The 20,201-nt window shown below is 45.2% G+C and overlaps 1 protein-coding gene across 8 annotated transcripts in view; it reads left to right on the forward strand.

Moving 5' to 3' along the window:
- AOPEP (aminopeptidase O (putative)) overlaps positions 1 to 20,201 on the forward strand; it is a 422,219-nt gene that overhangs the window by 236,124 nt on the left and 165,894 nt on the right. For all 8 annotated transcript variants that reach the window (XM_059889131.1, XM_059889130.1, XM_059889129.1 and 5 more), the window contains 1 exon segment: positions 17,122 to 17,311. In XM_059889131.1, the coding sequence (XP_059745114.1) occupies positions 17,122 to 17,311 (190 nt within the window).

Consider the following 20,201-nt stretch of genomic DNA (forward strand, 5'->3'; position numbering starts at 1 on the left):
CAGCTTTCTGTACCAGGTGGCCAAAGTATTGGAGCTTCAGCTCGAGCAGCAGTCCTTTCAATGAATATTCAGTGTTGATTTCCTTTAGGAGTAATTGGTTTGATCTCCTTGCTGTCCAGGGGACTCTCAAGAGTCTTCTCTAGCACCAGAGTTTGAAAGCATCAATTCTTTGGCTCTCAGCCTTCTTTATAGTCCAATTCTCACATCCACATGTGACCATTGGAAAAAAAAACATAGCTTTGACTGTACAGAACTTTGTCATCAAAGTGATGTCTTTGCTTTTTAAGAAGATGTCTAGGTTCGTCATAGCTTTTCTTCCAAGGAGCAAGCGTCTTTTAATTTCATGACTGCAGTCACCATCTGCAGTGGTTTTGGAGCCCAAGAAAATAAAGTCTGTCATCGTTGCCATTTTTTCCCCCTTCTATTTACCATGAAGTAATGGGATCAGATGCCCTGACCTTAGTTTTCTGAATGTTGAGTTTTAAGCCAGATTTTTTACTCTCCTCATCAAAGAATCTCTCTCTGACCACACTGCTGAGTCACGGAACCAACCAGCAGCCATCCTCCTCAAGGGCTCGTGTTACGGGGAGGAAGAAAACCTCTCCTTGTGTGTGCCAGCGCTAGTCGTCTTTTCTGTTACTTGCAACTGAAGGCACCCCAAACGTGGACACGGGCACTAAGAATTATTCCAAAGGTGAAGAATTCCTACGGTCCCCTCCCCCCATACACATACTATCAGTAAAGTGAGCACCTCCAGGGGAACCATCCCAGGAAAATGGGACTTAACTCTAGATAGCCAGGAAACCTGATACGTTTGGAGAAGAAATGCAGTGCTCGTAATTTTAAATGAAAAAGGTTAGCAAGACCTTTTACTTGTTTATTTTTGTTTCTGGTAAGGTTTATTACCTTTTTAAGGGAAATGCTGTTAAGTTCAGTACCTCTGAGCATGACCATCTGTTTCATACTTTCTAGGACCACCCTGGAAAATATGAGGCATATTGTCCCTTTATCTCCATGCGTATGCTGTGTTGGGCTATTTGTGGAGTCACAAAGTGAGATTCGGAAATATGGCTATTGTTCTTAAAAGCTCAGTTATTTATGAACCCCCAAGAGCCAGATGATCCCCTATTCTTAATGGCACTTATTGCTGTGGATGAGTACTTTCAAAAATTCAGAGAGACATTTACTTTGTAAGCAACCACTAAGAAGATCTCTGGCTGGATAAAGATAACTGAGCAGGCTAATCCTTTTAACAAAGGTGGTGATATATATTATGGCAGCTGAATGCTCCTTTACAGGCCTGGGAGAACAATCAGTGAATTCATTCATTTAATTCATGAATTTTCCTTCTATTTACACTTTAAACAAACATGCCAGTTGTTTGCTTAGCTAACAAGCTCTGCCTTCATTATAAGCCATTAGTGGCTGGCAATAATTGAAACTGTGTTTGGGTTTAAAAAGTACAATAAACCCAATTAATCCCACTCTTAGTAATATGGAATTTGTAGTGACTGACTTGACCTAGGCTGGAGTTTGTGTCTGCTCTCTTCACAAAGCCAGAGTTGCTGAACTGTCTTATAGCCATAAGCAAGTTTGATAGTAGATTTTTTTCATAAGAAAAACTAAACAGGTTAAATCCACATGTCCATAAGGAGTCAGGCAGCAAATATAAATAAGCACATGGGCAGAGCACCCTTTAAGAAATACCTGATCTTCTCTACCTGCCTTTGATGGAGACATGGATAGAAGGAATATTTCACTTTTCTCTTAATCCTGTTATAAGAAATAGGTAGAGGGAAGCACATATAGTCACATGATTATAAATGACAAGTGGAGTCAGCCAGTGGTGAGGAGATGGAGGAGTGGTGGGGAGCTGGCGAGCCCAAGTCCCCTTTGAAAGGGTCAGCTGCTGTTCAGCTGCAGTTACTACATAGGAATGTGAGTCGAGTGTAGTCACATCTTGCAAATTTTAAATAAAATTAGAAAATCTGGATTTCTAGTGAAATCTTCCCATTTATAAATTTTGCCAATTGATTTTTTTTTTTTTTAAGTTAAAAAGCAGCTGCCACAGTGCAGATTAGTGGCTCTCAAAGTGTGGTCCCTGGATCAGCAGCATCAGTATCACTGGATACTTTATAAAAAAGGCAGATCTCAGGCCCCACCCAGGCCTGTGAATCAGACTCTTTGAAGTTGTGGGTCCAACAATGTTTTAAGAAGCCCTTCAGGTGGACTGCCGGGTTCAGCAATACTGCAGGCAACACACATGAAAAAGTTATCAGTAATTTATACGAAATTCAGATTTAACTGTGTGTCTGGTATTTATCTAGCAACTGTATCTTTAGGTGATTCTGAAACACATCTCACATGGATCAAGCGAAACATGCAAAAGAGAGCCAGACTGCCTATATCTGAATCAGCTTTGATACATACTAACTATGGGATCTTGGCAGAGCAGTTGTGTAACTGCTCTATGACTCAGTTTACCTGCATGTAAAATGGGGATAATAATATCTCTCTCACAGGGTTATTGTTAGAATTAAATGAGTTAGTGAATGGAAAGTCCTTAGAATGGTGCCTGAGAAAGGTTAAGCAACATCTAAGAGTTTGCCATCATCAGTCCTTTATTTTTCCTTTCCTTTTTCTCCACCACCATCATTCCAACTGTCAGGGAATACTTGAATACAGCTTCCTTCAGTTCTCTTATCCTTGAACAAACTTTGATTTTGTGATAGAACTGATTCTACAGCCTAGGCCCTCAGGTAGCCCTAGTGCTTGTTCTCACACAAAGTAACCTCTTGCTTTGAAAGCTAGCTGAAAAATGGTGTGGCTGTCTGTGTACCAGTGGCTGCTTCCAGGGCTCTCTCTCTCAGCCTGCGTTCCGTGCTGCACCAAGGCCTGTGTCTATAACCACCTGCCTTTTGGCTTCATGTGTGCCTTCACCAGCCCCCAGTACGCCACTGAATCACATTTCTGACCACATCTCGCAGTTTCAGATCCCCAGACTGCCTGACGGGGCCGTGGATGCTTGTTCGCCGTTGTGAAAGCAAACTGATGGCCCCCTCCCGATTAAATTTCTGAGTACTCTTTGGGAAATCCCCACCATTTCTTTCTCTAGACTTGATTTGCAAACCCAAAGTGCTTGCACTGTATTTCAAAGGAAACTCATAACCGCACTGCTCTTACTGAGGGTGGTGCAAGCTACCTAAATGTGCCCCTTCATGAAGCAGCTTTCCATGCTGCCACATGGTCACAAATGACAGACTTGTACACACAGAGAAAACCAACTGGATGAGCTCTTCAGCTTCTCAGCTGCGCCGTGTTATTGCTGTTCTGGGAATGAAGCACGATGCATTATTTTATTAAATAAAGATTTTCCCTGTATCACAGTAGAGGCTAATTTTATTAGCTCTCTTTATGGGAACAAACGTCATCACCCTGGCTGGGGAGGCCGGGAGTTGGGGGTAAGGGAGCGGAGAGAATCACATTTGGTCATCCACGTGCTCCAGTGGAGGCTGCCAACATGTTTTAATTGGTAATTACTTACCAGAAGAGTTCTCCAGATCCTGCAGAAAACGCACAGCTCTCAGTTCATAACTCACTTACAGATGATTCAGAAGACATCTTCAGCTACAATAAATATCGTTGATATAGTTTGGGTATGGCTGTGCCCCTGGTGTCCAAAACACCAGAGTGTTCAATAACTTCAAGAAGTGAATCCTTTGTTCTCCTCTCTGAGAATCCGGAGACTCCTTAGGCTGAACATGTACCTTAAGCTTCAGAAACAGGAATTGTAAAATGCTATCATATACTGTCTTTTGTCTCTTGATTCTTTAGCTTTCAAACCTGAAATAGTCACTGGCAGCTTTATTTAGCATTTTAGGTGAGCATGACCACAAGATGCCAACCCCACCACCTTCTCAAGATAGAGTAGGCCAAGTTAGGTGTAGTCAACTCCTAAAACTGAGTACTAATGCTGCCTCCACTTAGCATGCAGCGCTGAGGTCCAGAAAACCAGCACTAGGAACGATGTCTGCCCATAGAAGTGAAGTGTCCACCACTCTGCTATGGCTCTGCAGTCTCTGGCCAGAGGCGATCTTTGTTTTCAAGAGTCAGAGGTGGTCTCCATGTTTTGTCATTCAGTCAGCTCAGTTCAGTTCAGTCGCTCAGTCATGTCCGACTCTTTGCAACCCCATGAATCGCAGCACGCCAGGCCTCCCTGTCCATCACCAACTCCCAGAGTTCACTCAAACTCATGTCGATCGAGTCAATGATGCCATCCAGCCATCTCATCCTCTGTCTTCCCCTTCTCCTCCTGCCCCCAATCCCTCGCAGCATCAGAGTCTTTTCCAATGAGTCAACTCTTCACATGAGGCGGCCAAAGTATTTGAGTTTCAGCTTTAGCATCAGTCCTTCCAATGAACACCCCGGACTGATCTCCTTTAGGATGGACTGGTTGGATCTCCTTGCAGGCTAAGGGACTCTCAAGAGTCTTCTCCAACACCACAGTTCAAAAGTATAAATTCTTCGGTGCTCAGCTTTCTTCACAGTCCAACTCTCACATCCATACACGACCACTGGAAAAACCATAGCCTTGACTAGATGGACCTGCTTTTGAATATGCTGTCTGGGTTGGTCATAACTTTCCTTCCAAGGAGTAAGCATCTTTTAATTTCACGGCTGCAGTCACCATCTGCAGCGATTTTGGAGCCCCCAAAAATAAAGTCTGACACTGTTTCCACTGTTTCCCCATCTATTTCCCAGGAAGTGATGGGACCAGATGCCATGATCTTAGTTTTCTGAATGTTGAGCTTTAAGCCAACTTTTTCACTCTCGTCTTTCACTTTCATCAAGAGGCTTTTTAGTTCCTCTTCACTTTCTGCCATAAGGGTGGTGTCATCTGCATATCCAAGGTTATTGATATTTCTCCTGGCAATCTTGATTCCAGCTTGTGCTTCTTCCAGCCTAGCGTTTCTCATGATGTCCTCTGCATAGAAGTTAAATAAGCAGGGTGACAATATACAGCCTTGACGTACTCCTTTTCCTATTTGGAACCAGTCTGTTGTTCCATGTCCATTCTAACTGTTGCTTCCTGACCTGCATATAGGTTCCTCAAGAGGCAGGTCAGATGGTCTGGTATTCCCATCTCTTTCAGAATGTTCCACAGTTTATTGTGATCCACACAGTCAAAGGCTTTGTCATTATCATGCTATTATTATTTTCTCTTAGCAGTTGGCCAAGGCCAACGCTCTCCCCAGAAGCACCCCTTCCCCCCTCCTTGTGCCTCAGTAAGAGCCCCCTCTCCTCCCAGCTGTTATCCATGGTCAGCTTTCAGGCCTTACCCTGTCTTCTATGAGCAGCCATGGAAAACATGGTGGGATCCAGGAGTTATACCTCCACATGCAACGAAACCATGCACTTCTCCTGAGATAACCACTGTAAACCAGAGATGATAAACTTGTAGCTCCTGTCCTTGGGTTGGTTTGCTCTGACACAGCATTATTTTTTAAATTTTGTCTACTTCTTCCTGTTGTTTTCTACTTTCCTCCTGTAGTTACCTGTTTCCTTATATTATTATCACTCCCCTAATCTTGTTATCTGGTTCCAAATAGGAAAAGGAGTACATCAAGGCTGTGTATTGTCACCCTGCTTATTTAACTTCTATGCAGAGTACATCACGAGAAACTCTGGGCTGGATGCAGCACAAGCTGGAATCAAGATTGCCAGGAGAAATATCAATAACCTCAGATATGCAGATGACACCACCCTTATGGCAGAAAGTGAAGAGGAACTAAAAAGCCTCTTGATGAAAGAGGAGAGTGAAAAAGTTGGCTTAAAGCTCAACATTCAGAAAACTAAGATCATGGCATCTGGCCCCATCACTTCATGGGAAATAGATGGGGAAACAGTGGAAACAGTGTCAGACTTTATTTTGGGGGGCTCCAAAATCGCTGCAAATTGGACTGCAGCCGTGAAATGAAAAGACGCTTACTCCTTGGAAGGAAAGTTATGACCAAGCTAGATAGCATATTCAAAAGCAGAGACATTACTTTGCCAACAAAGGTCCATCTAGTCAAGGCTATGGTTTTTCCAGTGGTCGTGTATGGATGTGAGAGTTGGACTGTGAAGAAAGCTGAGCACCAAAGAATTGATGCTTTTGAACTGTGGTGTTGGAGAAGACTCTTGAGAGTCCCTTGGACTGCAAGGAGATCCAACCAGTTCCTCCTAAACAAGATCAGTCCTGGGTGTTCATTGGAGGGACTGATGGTTGAAGCTGAAACTCCAGTACTTTGGCCACCTGATGTGAAGAGTTGACTCATTGGAAAAGACTCTGATGCTGGGAGGGATTGGGGGCAGGAGGAGAAGGGGAAGGGGACGACAGAGGATGAGATGGCTGGATGGCATCACCAACTCAATGGACATGTGTTTGAGTGAACTCTGGGAGTTGGTGATGAACAGGGAAGCCTGGCGTGCTGCGATTCATGGGGTTGCAAAGAGTTAGACACGACTGAACAACTGAACTGAACTAAAAGAACTAAAGAGCCTTTTGATGAAAGTGAAAGCAGAGAGTGGAAAGTTGGCTTAAAGCTCAACATTCAGAAAACTAAGATCATGGCATCCAGTCTCATCACTTCATGGCAAATAGATAAGGAAACTGTGGAAACAGTGGCTGACTTTATTTTGGGGGGCTCCAAAATCACTGCAGATGGTGATTGCAGCCATGAAATTAAAAGACACTTACTCCTTGGAAGGAAAGTTATGACCAACCTAGATAGCATATTCAAAGGCAGAGACATTACTTTGCCAACAAGGTCCGTCTAGTCAAGGCTATGGTTTTTCCAGTAGTCATATATGGATGTGAGAGTTGGACTATAAAGAAAGCTGAGTGCTGAAGAATTGATGCTTTTGAACTGTGGTGTTGGAGGAGACTCTTGAGAGTCCCTCGGACTGCAAGGAGATCTAACCAGTCCATCCTAAAGGAGATCAGTCCTGGTGTTCATTGGAAGGACTGATGTTGAAGCTGAAACTCCAATACTTTGGCCACCTCATGCGAAGAGCTGACTCACTTGAAAGGACCCTGATGTTGGGAAAGATTGAAGGCAGGAGGAGAAGGGGACGACAGAAGTTGAAATGGTTAGATGGCATCACCAATTCAATGGACATGAATTTGGGTAAACTCCGGGAGTTGGTGATGGACAGGGAGGCCTGGCGTGCTGCGGTTCATGGAGTTGCAAAGAGTGGGACATGACTGAGGGACTGAACTGAAGTGAACTGAATCTGGTTATCTGCTTCCTTCATCTTGTTCTCCACTTCCCATCTTGTTTTCTACTCTCTACCTTTTGTTATCTGCTCTCCTCATTTTATCTGTTTCCCAACTCTCCTTATCTACTTCCCCATCTCTTTATCGACTTCCCTCGATTGTTGTCTGCTTCCTTACTTTTGTTATCAGCTTCCCCCATCTTATCTACTTCCCCTATCTCTCTCTCTCCTCTCTCATCTCCTTGTCTACTTCCTCCGCGTCATTGTCTACTTTCCCACTGTTATCCACCTCCCTCTTTTTGTCATCTTCTTGGCTCCTGAAGTCCTTTGAGTTTGTGACCTGCTTTCAACCATCTCTTCTTGAAAAAAAGAAAAATCAGAAGATTTGCAGGGCAGTGAAACTATTTTGTACGATACCATAATGGTGGATACATGTCATGATATGTTTGTCCAAAATTCACAGCGTGCACAACACCAAGAGTGGACCCTAATGTAAACTACGGACCCTGGGTGGTGATGCATCAAGAGAGCTGTCATTTCTAATAACAAAAGCACCTTCTGATGGGGGACGTTGATAGTGGGGGAGGCTGTGTGTGACTGTGGAGGCAGGGGCATATGGGAAATTTCTGTTCCTTTCTGCTCAGTTTCTCTGTGAACCTAAAACTTCTCTAAAAAAAAATAACATCTATTTAGGAAAAAGAAGTCAGGCCTAAACAAAAGTGGGTGGAAGGTGGAGGCTGGGGAGGGGCAGTAGCAGAATGGCATGTCGTCCTCCCTGGTATCCTAAAACGCTACCCTAAGGACTGACCCACGCGCCCTCGTACGTGCCTGTCTAAGCATCTCCTTGCAGTGGCCCACAGGGACGTGGCAGAGAACGAGGTTAGGAAGAAGGGTGTTGCACTCAGGAATTCAGCCCTTGCGGAGCGGGGGGAGGGTGTGGAGCGGGCAGGCATCAGCTGTGTTAGTGATGCTCCCCTCTCTCTTCCCCTCTCCTTTCCTTCCCTACCTTCCTTCTCACCAGGAAGAGGCTGAAGCTCTGTGATCACAAGGTCTGGTAACCTCCAGTCAGTTTTCACTGTGATACGAATTTAAGGAACAGAGAGAGGTGCAGGGCATGGCTGGTGGCTCCTCTTGGGTGAACACAGAAAATGGAGTTCCAGGGAGAGTAGTGATCATTGCACCACTAGGCTTGAAATGGCATAGAGGAACGGTGATCTTGAAATCACAGGTCTAAACCCAGTGACCCTGGGCAGAGTAAGTCAGAGTAGGGCTTCAGGGTCAAGAAAGTGTGAGCAGAAATACCAGTTCCATGACTTACCAGGTGTGTGACCTTGAGCTAGTCACTTTACCTCTCTGTACCTCACTTTCATCATTTCTAAAATGGGGATGATAATAAAATCTGTCTCTTGAGGTCATGAGGTAGATTAAATGAGATGATGTATATAAAATACAGTGCCTAGCACACTGCACATACTCAAGCACTTGAGTCTTTAGAAGAAGGATGTTTCGGGTAGAAGTCTCTGGCCCTGGGGATTCCACTCAGTCACTCTCTGCTATAGTCATGCTAGCAGTTTGAGCCAAAATTCGTTTAGATAAGTGACTACATGTTTTACTGCCTCTTTGCTATTTAGCATTTTTAAAGGAAAACACATACTAATTTAACCTTTTCTCTCAAACCTAAATCCTTGTATTGATCAGATGCAGTAAGTTTTCTTCCAGTTGTTAGATTTGGTTTCCATCTCCGGCTACTGAAAGGTCCACATCCCCATGTCTCATAAGGCTCCAGTCTAAGACTACACTATGTGGCCAGAGTGGAATGGCTGATGGAGCAGAAGGAAGCAGTCCCAGAGCCAGAGGGGAGCAGGGGCCCTCCAGATCCATCTGGGCCATCTCTTTCCTTTGGGCAACAGCTATGTCCCCTACCTTAGACTGCATCTGGGAGTGCGACTGAGGGATTTCATTGTAGAATGAAGGGGCCGGAACTGAGCATTTGGTTTGTAAATGTACCGGGTGAGATGCGGGCACATAACCACATCACACCTGACAGAGGAAGAGGAAGCACGTTCTGAGTTTGTTGTTCAGTCGCTAAGTTGTCCGACTCTTGTTGTCCGACTCTAAGTTGTGTCCGACTCTTTGCGACCCATGGACTGAGGTATGCCAGGCTCCTATATCCTCCACTACTTTGCAGAGTTTGTTCAGATTCATGTCCATTGAGTTGGTGATGCTATCTACTCATCTCATCCTCTGCCGCCCCCTTCTCCTTTGCCTTCAGTCTTTCCCGGTATCTTTTCCAGTGAGTCAGCTCTCTGCACAGGTGGCCAAAGTATTGGACCTTCAGCTTCAGGAGCAGTCCTTCCAGTGAATATTCAAGGTTGATTTCCTTTAGGATTGAATGGTGTGATCTCCTAGCTGTCCAAGGGACTCTCAAGATTTTTCTCCAGGACCAAGGAATTCAGTTCAGTCCAATTGCTCAGTCATGTCTGACTCATTGTGACCCTGTGGACTGTAGCATGCCAGGCTTCCCTGTTTGTCACCAACTCCCGGAGCTTGTTCAAACTCATGTCCATCAAGTCAGTGATGCCATCCAACCTCTGTCATCCCCTTTTCCCCCTGCTTTCAATCTTTCCCAGCATCAGGGTCTTTTCCAGTGAGTCAGTTCTCTGCATCAGGAGGCCAAAGTATTGGAGCTTCAGCTTCAGCATCAGTCCTTCCAATGAATATTCAGGACTGATTTCCTTTAGGATGGACTGGGTGGATCTCCTTGCAGTCCAAGGGACTGTTGAGAATCTTCTCCAACATCACAGTTCAAAAGCATCAGTTCTTAGCTGCTCAGCTTTCTTTATAGTTCAACTCTCACATCCATATATGACTACAGGAAAAACCATAGCTTTGACTAGATGGACCTTTGTTGGCAAAGTAATGTCTCTGCTTTTTAATATGCTCTCTAGGGTGGTCATAGCTTTTCCTCCAAGGAGCAAGTGTCTTTTAACTTCATGGCTACAGTCACCATCTGCGGTGATTTTGGAGCCTCCCAAAATAAAGTCTCTCACTGTTTCCCCATCTATTTGCCATGAAGTGAGCAAATTTGGAAAACTCAGCAGTGGCCACAGGACTGGAAAAGGTCAGTTTTCATTCCAATCCCAAAGAAAGGCAATGCCAAAGAATGCTCAAACTACCACACAATTGTACTTATCTCACATGCTAGTAAAGTAATGCTCAAAATTCTCCAAGCCAGGCTTCAGCAATACGTGAACCGTGAACTTCCTGATGTTCAAGCTGGTTTTAGAAAAGGCAGAGGAACCAGAGATCAAATTGCCAACATCTGCTGGATCATGGAAAAAGCAAGAGAGTTCCAGAAAAACATCTATTTCTGCTTTATTGACTATGCCAAAGCCTTTGACTGTGTGGATCACAATAAACTATGGAAAATTCTTCAAGAGATGGGAATACCAGACCACCTGATCTGCCTCTTGAGAAATCTGTATGCAGGTCAGGAAGCAACAGTTAGAACTGGACATGGAACAACAGATTGGTTCCAAATAGGAAAAGGAGTACATCAAGGCTGTATATTGTCACCCTGTTTATTTAACTTCTATGCAGAGTACATCATGAGAAACGCTGGACTGGAAGAAACACAAGCTGGAATCAAGATTGCCGGGAGAAATATCAATAACCTCAGATATGCAGATGACACCACCCTTATGGCAAAAAGTGAAGAGGAACTAAAAAGCCTCTTGATGAAAGTGAAGACGAGAGTGAAAAACTTGGCTTAAATCTCAACGTTCAGAAAATGAAGATCATGGCATCTGGTCTCATCACTTCATGGGAAATAGATGGGCAAACAGTGTCAGACTTTATTTTTGGGGGCTCCAAAATCGCTGCAGATGGTGACTGCAGCCGTGAAATGAAAAGACACTTACTCCTTGGAAGGAAAGTTATAACCAACCTAGAGCATATTCAAAAGCAGAGACATTACTTTGCCAACAAAGGTCCGTCTAGTCAAGGCTATGGTTTTTCCTGTGGTCATGTATGGATGTGAGAGTTGGACTGTGAAGAAGGCTGAGCGCCAAAGAATTGATGCTTTTGAACTGTGGTGTTGGAGAAGACTCTTGAGAGTCCCTTGGACTGCAAGGAGATCCAACCAGTCCATTCTGAAGGAGATCAGCCCTGGGATTTCTTTGGAAGGAATGATGCTAAAGCTGAAACTCCAGTACTTTGGCCACCTCATGTGAAGAGTTGACTCATTGGAAAAGACTCTGATGGTGGGAGGGATTGGGGGCAGGAGGAGAAGGGGACGACAGAGGATGAGATGGCTGGATGGCATCACTGACTTGATGGACATGAGTCTGGGTGAACCCCGGGAGTTGGTGATGGACAGGGAGGCCTGGCGTGCTGTGATTCATGGGGTTGCAAAGAGTCGGACATGACTGAGCGACTGAACTGAACTGATGGGTCTGATGCCATGATCTTAGTTTTCTGAATGCTGAGTTTTAAGCCAACTTTTTCACTCTCGTCTTTCACTTTCATCAAGGGGCTCTTTAGTTCTTCTTCGCTCTCTGCCATATGGGTGGTGTCATCTGTGTATCTGAGGTTATTGCTATTTCTCCTGGCAATCTTGATTCCAGCTTGTGCTTCTTCCAGCCTGGCATTTCACATGATATACTCTGCATATAAGTTAAATAAGCAGGGTGACAATATACAGCCTTGACATACTCCTTTCCCAATTTGGACCCAGTCTGTTGTTTCATGTCTGGTTCTAACTGTTGCTTCTTGACCTGCATACAGATTTCTCAGGAGACAGGTAAGGTGGTCTGGTATTTCCATCTCTTGAAGAATTTTCCACAGCTTGTTGTGATCCACACAAAGGCTTTAGCATTGTCAATAAAGAAGAAGTAGGTGTTTTTCTGGAACTCTCTTGCTTTTTCGTTGATCCAAGGGATGTTGCAATTTGATCTCTGGTTCCTCTGCCCTTTCTAACTTCAGCTTGAACATCTGGAAGTTCACGGTTCACGTACTGTTGAAGCCTGGCTTGGAGAATTTTGAGCATTACTTCACTAACGTGTGAGATGAGTGCAACTGTGCGGTAGTCTGAGCATTCTTTGGCATTGCCTTTCTTTGGGATTGGAATGAAAACTGACCTTTTCCAGTCCTGTGGCCACTGCTGAGTTTTCCAAATTTGCTGACATATTGAGTGCAGCACTTTCACAGCATCATCTTTTAGGATTTGAAATAGCTTAACTGGAATTCCATCACCTCCACTAGCTTTGTTCATAGTGATGCTTCCTAAGGCCCACTTGACTTCACATTCCAGGATGTCTGCCTCTAGGTGAGTGATCACACCACCGTGTTACCTAGGTCATGAAGATCTTTTTTGTACAGTTCTGTGTATTCTTGCCACTTCTTAATATCTTCTACTTTTGTTAGGTCCATACCATTTCTGTCCTTTATTGTGCCCATTTTTGCATGAAATGTTACCAAGGGATGGGTAACTCCTATTTGTCCTCCCTTTCACATTGTCCCAAGCTACTTACTCTGAGTCTGTATGCATACTCTGCTGCTGCTGCTGCTGCTAAGTCGCTTCAGTCGTGTCCAACTCTGTGCGACCCCACGGACGGACTGCAGCCCACCAGGCTCCTCTGTCCATGGGATTTTCCAGGCAAGAGTACTGGAGTGGGGTGCCATTGCCTTCTCCCGTATGCATGCTCAATCGTGTCCAGCTCTTTGTAACCCCATGGACTGTAGCCCACCAGGCTCCTCTGTCCATCAAGTTTCCCAGGCAAGAATACTCCAGGGGAATCTTCCGAACCCAGGGATAGAACCCATATCTTCTGTGTCTCCTGCATTGGCAGTCAGATTCTTTACCACTGAGCCACCTGGGAAGCATTCCGAATCTTTAACCTTTCAGTTATCTGGATTATATTTGCAACTAATTAAGTCATGCAAGCAAAAGTTGCTTTCACATAATCATGAGGTCCTTTTAAAACTATCCAGTTTAACTCTGGAAGTACTCAGGGTTCCCTTCTTTCTTGATTTTTCTTTCCTCTCTGGAATGGAATGTTGGGCTCCACATGTTGAGACTGTGAGAAACTTTGAACCCATAAGTTCAAGCTTGGTGAGTATGTGTCTGTTTCCTGGACGAACTTCCCAAGGACCTGTATAAAAAGTGAATCTGCTCCGCCTAAGGCGTGTTGGATCTGCTCCAGGATAATGGTGGGGTGCCCTGGGGTTCTTCTTGTCCCTAACCAGAAGCAATTTCCTGTCCTCTCGGTAGGCCTGCAGCCTGCTCTAACCCGCTGGGGCCGCGGTGCTGCACCTCTCCCTGAGCTGCAAGGTGGGCCACGCCGGTCACGTCTCCCTGGACAAAGCAGAAATAAATCACACACCAGCCCCTGCTTAAGATCTGATGAAATTCTCCATTTCCTCTCCAAATTGAATTCCTCCCGAAGGACTGGAGCGGCTCCTGAGAGTAATGAAGGCACTCCTTCCTCCTCTGCTAGAAGCGTGTTTTAAATTAACGGACACGGCCTTCTAATCTGCGTGAGGAGGGAGCTTTTAGGAACAGTCCTGAGAAACTGTTTAGACCAGAAACGATATTTTTAAACTTGAGGGGGGAGGCAGCAGACAGACAATACGACGTGGCCTTTGTCGGGAGGCAGCCCCGCTGGTGGTCTCCCGGCAAGGAAGGAGCACACGCGTCCCGCTGGGGCCCTGCCCGCCCCCCTGCTCTGCCCCGCCCCTGCCCTGCCCTGCCCTGCCCCGCCCCCTGCTCTCCCCGCTGGCCCCAAGATCACTTGCAGTGAGAATTTATGACGGAGAATACAAATAAGAGGGATTGTGCTTTGTGACAGTTGAAAATATTCCTTTCCCACCCATTTCTTATTTGGGAAAAATGATCAACTCTGATTTTGAAAAACATTTTTAAAAAGAACCATTTTTAGGATGAAGATGTCACTGAAGTGATTATCTTCCATCCTCTGTAATGATGATGAATCAACAATTTGGCATTTGTAGAGGCAGTTGACACAGGCCCTTTCAAGGGAAAAAAGAAAAAAGAAAACCCGTTTTCAAATGGAGCTTGTCAGAGTGAAGACTGATGCCCGGCTGACTGACTAGGACCATGAATACAATTCTGACAACTTGGGAAAATGTGGAGCCCAGGGGTGAAACTTATAAATCAAGTGAAAGGTTTGAGTAGAAAATTCTAAACATTCATTCTATTTTGAAGGAGGGTGTGAAAGAGATTATCTGTTGGTAGAGAAATATTTAATATTACTCCTTGAAGTGAGTTTGAGCATTATACTGTTCTTCATTCATTGTTGAAAAAAAAGCAGTTTAAAAATTCTAGTTACCTTTAAAAATCCTGACATTTAAGTTCAAAAGGAGAGGAGTAAATTCTCCTTAACTTGAAAAAAAATTCTATTGATCCTTTTATGTCAGGATTTTGTTAACAACCCGTGAGAAAGATTATCAAAACCTCACTCTGTGTTTTTATTTAGTTTAAGAAAGAAGCCATTTTCTTTATAGGGAGGTATGATCCATAGGTAAAACCCAACCTTAGACAGAAAACTCCGCTGCAGGAGAATTTGGGGTCTGGTTCTCAAACTGGAAAATTGCTTTTCAGGGAGAAGGTCATGTTTTCCACTGATAATAGGGTCATTTGTATCAAGCGAAACGCACACCCTTCCAATCTAGAAGGAAGTTTAAGCTTCGGTTTTCTCAGAAGACAGTAGGAAACACATTTCTCCCTGGCTAGGAAGAGAGTATTGAGGACAGGGAATGGGAATTCAGGCACCGTTCCAGCAATGTCTGGGTCTGTCCTGAGCCCAACCAAGGCCAGGGTGTATCTCCAAAATACCGGGTCTGGTGGAGACAACGAAGACTGTTGAAGGGGAAAAATTACAGGACAGGAAAATGAAATGCCACCCCCACACAGCTGCTTTGTGCATTCCTTCAGCCCTCTCAGACTTTGATATTTGCATAAAAGGGCCTGGATCAACTTCCACACTGGGACAAAGCAGCCAGCAGGTCGCTGTGGACAGCGCAGGCTTTTTCCTCATGAACAGTCTGCAATTTCACAGTCATCAACGTGTGTACCCCTCCTGGGCCGAGGGGTCAGCTCAGCCACACCATGTCTGTAACTCTGCGTGCACCGTCTGGGTCTCTGGCCAGCAGACCTTTCCAATGCAGGCTTGTCTTTGAGCCTGTTTACAAAGCCTGAAGTTACTTCTGTTTTGTTTTAGCCAAAAGGGTGAAGTGCTGCCAGCAGTATGTCTGGAATGTTATTTACTTGGTACATTTCTGTGGCTTTTCTTTGTAGCACTGCACATGCCAGAGCAAAGGGTCATTTACTTGAAAATGCCAGGTTTCGCAGTTTGTCTTCTCCATGGGCGACTTTCTCAGGAAGAGGAAGTTTAGCTCCTGTGCCTCTTGGTTCCCCCCCACCCTCCTCCCTCTCTCTCACCCTTCTCTCTTTGCTTCCTGCGTTCCTCCCTGCCTTCCTTTTTTTTTTTTTTTTTCTCTGAGTTAGTGCTCTGAAATACTGTTGGCGCCTGCTGCATTGCACCCTTGTATCCTAAATGTCCCAGCTACACTTTTATTTCCCGGAGTTTCTGGTGGACTCTGCTGAGATCCTGGCAAACACTTTCTCATTTGCGTGCTTGCCCTGTTATTATTTCACATGAAAGCTGTCTGTTTTGGCACACATGACTGCCGTGATTTCAGTTGAGCTCCCTGAGCTGAATGGGTGATGTTGTGCAAGGGAAATACAGGTGGGGTTTTCTCTACTGGTGGCCGTGGGGGCGGAGGACAAATCTGCAAGCAGTTCTGGCTTGTGCAGAGCCCACATGATGGCAAATGCATGGCTTTTAAAGGAAGGAACCAGTGTGTACAGTTTCTTAATTTGGAAGGTTTCACAACTGCTTGTGTTCAATTGATGGAGGAGGGGTTTGTTTGTTTTTTTTTTTCAAAGCAAGTTCTTCATTCATAAGACTGTAAACAAGTCCTGGATAAATGAGAAATACCGAAGCACAGGAGGCACTCCCTTTACCTCTTCTCTCTTCAGCCTCCCTTCCTGCCGTTTCATCAGTGCAGCTCTAATCATGGTGTTTGGGGTTTTAAAGCAAAGTATGGGAAATGAGATTAGATATTAATAAATCTCCCTGGCTGGTGCCAGCCCTGGGGCCATTTGCACACCTGAGTGAGTTAACTTCCTTCTCTCTCTCTGCCTATCATTGTGGCATGTGAATTACAAGCATCTGTAGATAGGAAAAGATACCTTTGAAAATCTCAGCCTTACAGAGATTCAGCCTTTATCAGAGTCTCTTGAAACCTCACCCATCCATGGCACCTGTGAGTTTGTTACCTCTGTAACCAGCCCTGGCCTGAAAGAGAAAATGTTTGGTTCCATTCTTGTCGGCTTTTCCTGTCCTTCTGCGTGACTTCTCACTTTGTCTGTAAGCTACTCGGATTTTTGGCTGAAGGGTCTTCTTTGATCACTGTCTTGACAGCATGGGCTTCACGTTCCCACACCTGCTCTTCTTTTACAGTCCAGATTTCAGGGTAAATGCTTCCACAGCCTTGTAATTTCTTCCGTGTAAAGCTCGGCGCAGGTTACTTATTACAGGTAATAGCCTTTTGATGACGGAGACAACTGCTTGGCAGAAACGGCAGCCTGAACCGCTGCCAGGAACGCAAACTGCCACTTTATTTATTTCTAAAAGCATCTAAGCTGTGAGCCTATCGGTCGTGATCTAGCATGCACATGATAATAACAGGCTGGCAGGGCTGAGAAAGCTGCCCCAGGGGGCGGCCATGACGACAGGCCCTGACAAGACTCTTGTGTGTTTTCTCCCCCATTATCCACAGCCCACACATCGTCTTCCTCTCTCAGAGCACCTTGACTGGAATGAGCCAGCTCTGTGGGACCCGTCTCTGCCATGAAATTGCTCACGCCTGGTTTGGCCTGGCGATTGGGGCTCGAGACTGGACGGAGGAGTGGCTGAGTGAAGGGTTCGCCACTCACTTGGAAGATGTATTCTGGGCCAAGGCACAGCAGGTAAGTTTCAAGTGCACTAAGCATTTCAGTACCCAGAGTCAAGTTCAACTGAGTCTTTCGCTCATTCAACAGATAGGTATTGAGTGCTCATTATGCACCTCGGCACTTGTTCTGTTTGCTTTGTAAATGAGAGGAGAGACCTTGCTCCCCGTGGGGTTCACTGAGGTTCGCGATCTAGTGATGACAGGGAGACCAGGTAGGTAAACGACAGCATCTGCAACTTGCAGGGATGAGTACTGTCAAGAAAATGAAGCCAGATAGAGAGGGGTGGAGGAAGTGCTGGTTTAGAAGGTGCTTATCGGAGAAGGTCTCTGATGAGGAGACATTTGAGCAAAGACTTGCAGAACAGGTGGTGCTGCGGCATACTCGAGTACTCCTTTGGGGTTGTGGTTGTGTTGACATCGACCGTGTTCTGCTTTGATAAGTGATGAGATGAAATTTTAAATCCAGAGTCATGATCTTAGGTGTCTGCTGCAAGTAATGAGGAATGAAGCAGCGGATGTTGCAGATTAGGGAACGAGGATGACTGTGGTACACCGGCCGCTTCCCCTCAGTTCTGACCAACTGCTGTCATGTTGAAAGGAGGGCTCAATAGAGCCTGGACTTCTAGTGTTTTAAAAGAAACTATGACTCTGGATTTTTATTGAAATTTATCAGTGTGAAAAATATGCAGACCAAATACACACCGAGGCCAGACCTGCTCAACACACTCCTAGTTTACAAGCTCAACTTTAAAGAATTAGCCACCAGCAATAAGGAAGCTGTGGCAGCTAACCTGCTTCCTGCTTGTTTTCCAATTCCTAATATCTGGTCACATCTTTTCCCCTACCATCTCTGCATACTGGACTATTTGAATTCTGAGATTCACAAGTTTGTACACATCTGCATGATTTTGTTCAAGTTCTTTCTGCCTGTTGAAATCCTGTATATCTTTCACTAGCCAGCTCAAGGTCACCTTCCTTTGATAGCCCAGACTCTTCATCTCATTCACAGTTCAGTAATGCTCTTCTAGAAACTTTGAGTTTCCACAGTAGTTGTACTTACCTCTTTTTTCTCACTTGTTTCTTCTTCCTCCTATCCTCATGAGTAGGCGATAACCTCTTTCACAGTGGCACAGTGCCCTGCTCATCCTCCCACCCCGCTTTCCCGCCTTGGCTACTGAGCTAGCAGTGTGCATAGCTGTGTACCCCTCCACGCAGAATCCTGTGAGGAGAGGTCCCATGGCAGATTCTTGAGCAGAAAGGCTGGGTTTGAAGTAGGACCCGGGTTGGAATCCCAGCTTTGCTGCTTACCAGCTTTGTGAGTGTCAGGAGGTTAAGTCACCTCCCTGAGGCTTAGTTTCCTCATTTATAAAATGCTTAACCTTGCAGAGTGGAAGGGGTGGTGTTTGAATGAGCTTATTAGCACCGTGCCTGACACATGGAGTGTGTGCAAGAAATACCAGTTGTCCTTCTTGTTTTCGTCATCTTTGTTTTTACCACCACCTTGCATGGAGTAGGCATTCAGCAAGGATTGAATAGGTTTAATGTAAATGTGCCTCTCTCACCATCTCTCCCCTGAGGTGCTTCCATCTGAGACAGTCAGATTTGTGCTATTCTGGTAATCATGAGTGTATGTCAGGTGTCTGATGACCATCTCTCTGCCCTTTATGTCCTGAATCCCCAAAGAGCAGTCCCCCTTTATCCTTCCTCTTGCCTCTACCTCCTGGAATCTCTCTGCTTGGGTCCTGCCTCTGCTCTGCCCTGCATCTATCGGTACTGATAGAGGCACAAAGCTGGCCTGGCTGCATCTCACAGCTATAAACCTTCCATGTGTCCATTCTCTGCGAGATTCACAGAGAAAAAAGGCTAAGTCCACAACGCTGCTTTGAAAAAGGTCAGAGTCTAATGTTGAAGATAAGGAAAGCATATAGTGGAAGGAAGAAGAAAATAAGTTAGAAAAGAGAGGTAAAGACTAATCAGGTGTGAGTTCAAAGGTGAAAGAGGCTAGATATGAGAAAATCCAGAAAACCTTCTTGGAGGAGATGACTTCTTATGAGCCTCAAAGGGAAAATAGGGGTTAAAGTTTCTCTGTCCCTCCTTTACCCTTAACCTGGAATAGGGGGCAGTCCACCTCATCATCCTTTAAGGTACATGCAGTAAATCGTCAATATGTGAAAACACAGACACCCCCTGAAGCGAAGTGTCCATTCTGGAATCAGCACAAAGTTTGGAAACATTTCCAGGGTTCATCCCTTGCTCTGATCCCTTCCTTGAAGGTTGAATAAGACTGAGCTGCTGGTGGTCCCTGCCAAGCCGCCTCAGCCAGAGAAAAGTGCTCCTCAGGGCAGCAGAGGGTGGGTAGCCTCAGGGGACTCTCCCGATCAACAGGTTACTTCATCACTGAACAAGGCATGAGGGTGCAATGTTACTTTTCTGCCCAGGAGACTGTACTTTGCAGCGCCACACGTTATCAAGTACAGCAAAGGGGAGTGGGGGACCTCTGAACAAGGAGATAGAAACCTCCACTCCTCTCAGTGGGATTCCATAGAGAGAAGTGAATTGAATTAGTGGCAAGTTGAGTTATATAACTTGTCATCGACTTGGAGAAAGTCTAGACTTCTTGACAGGCGTCTTAGTCAGCTCAGGCTGCCATAACAAAGTACCACAGACCAGGAGACTTAAACAAGCTGGGAAGTTCAAGATCAAGGTGCTGACAGGCTTGGTTTCAGGTGAGGCCTCTCTTCCCTGGCTTGATGAAGGCCATCTTCTCATTATGTTGTCACACAGCCCAGAGAGAGAGTTTCAGTGTCTCTTCCTCTTCTTACAAAGACACCAACCCTTTTGGATTAGGGCCTCATCCTTTTGAACTCGTTTAACCTTAATTACCTCCTTAGAGGCCCCTATCTCCA

The sequence above is a fragment of the Bos taurus genome, chromosome 8 (assembly GCF_002263795.3).
Source record: "Bos taurus isolate L1 Dominette 01449 registration number 42190680 breed Hereford chromosome 8, ARS-UCD2.0, whole genome shotgun sequence".
NCBI lineage: Eukaryota > Metazoa > Chordata > Mammalia > Artiodactyla > Bovidae > Bos > Bos taurus.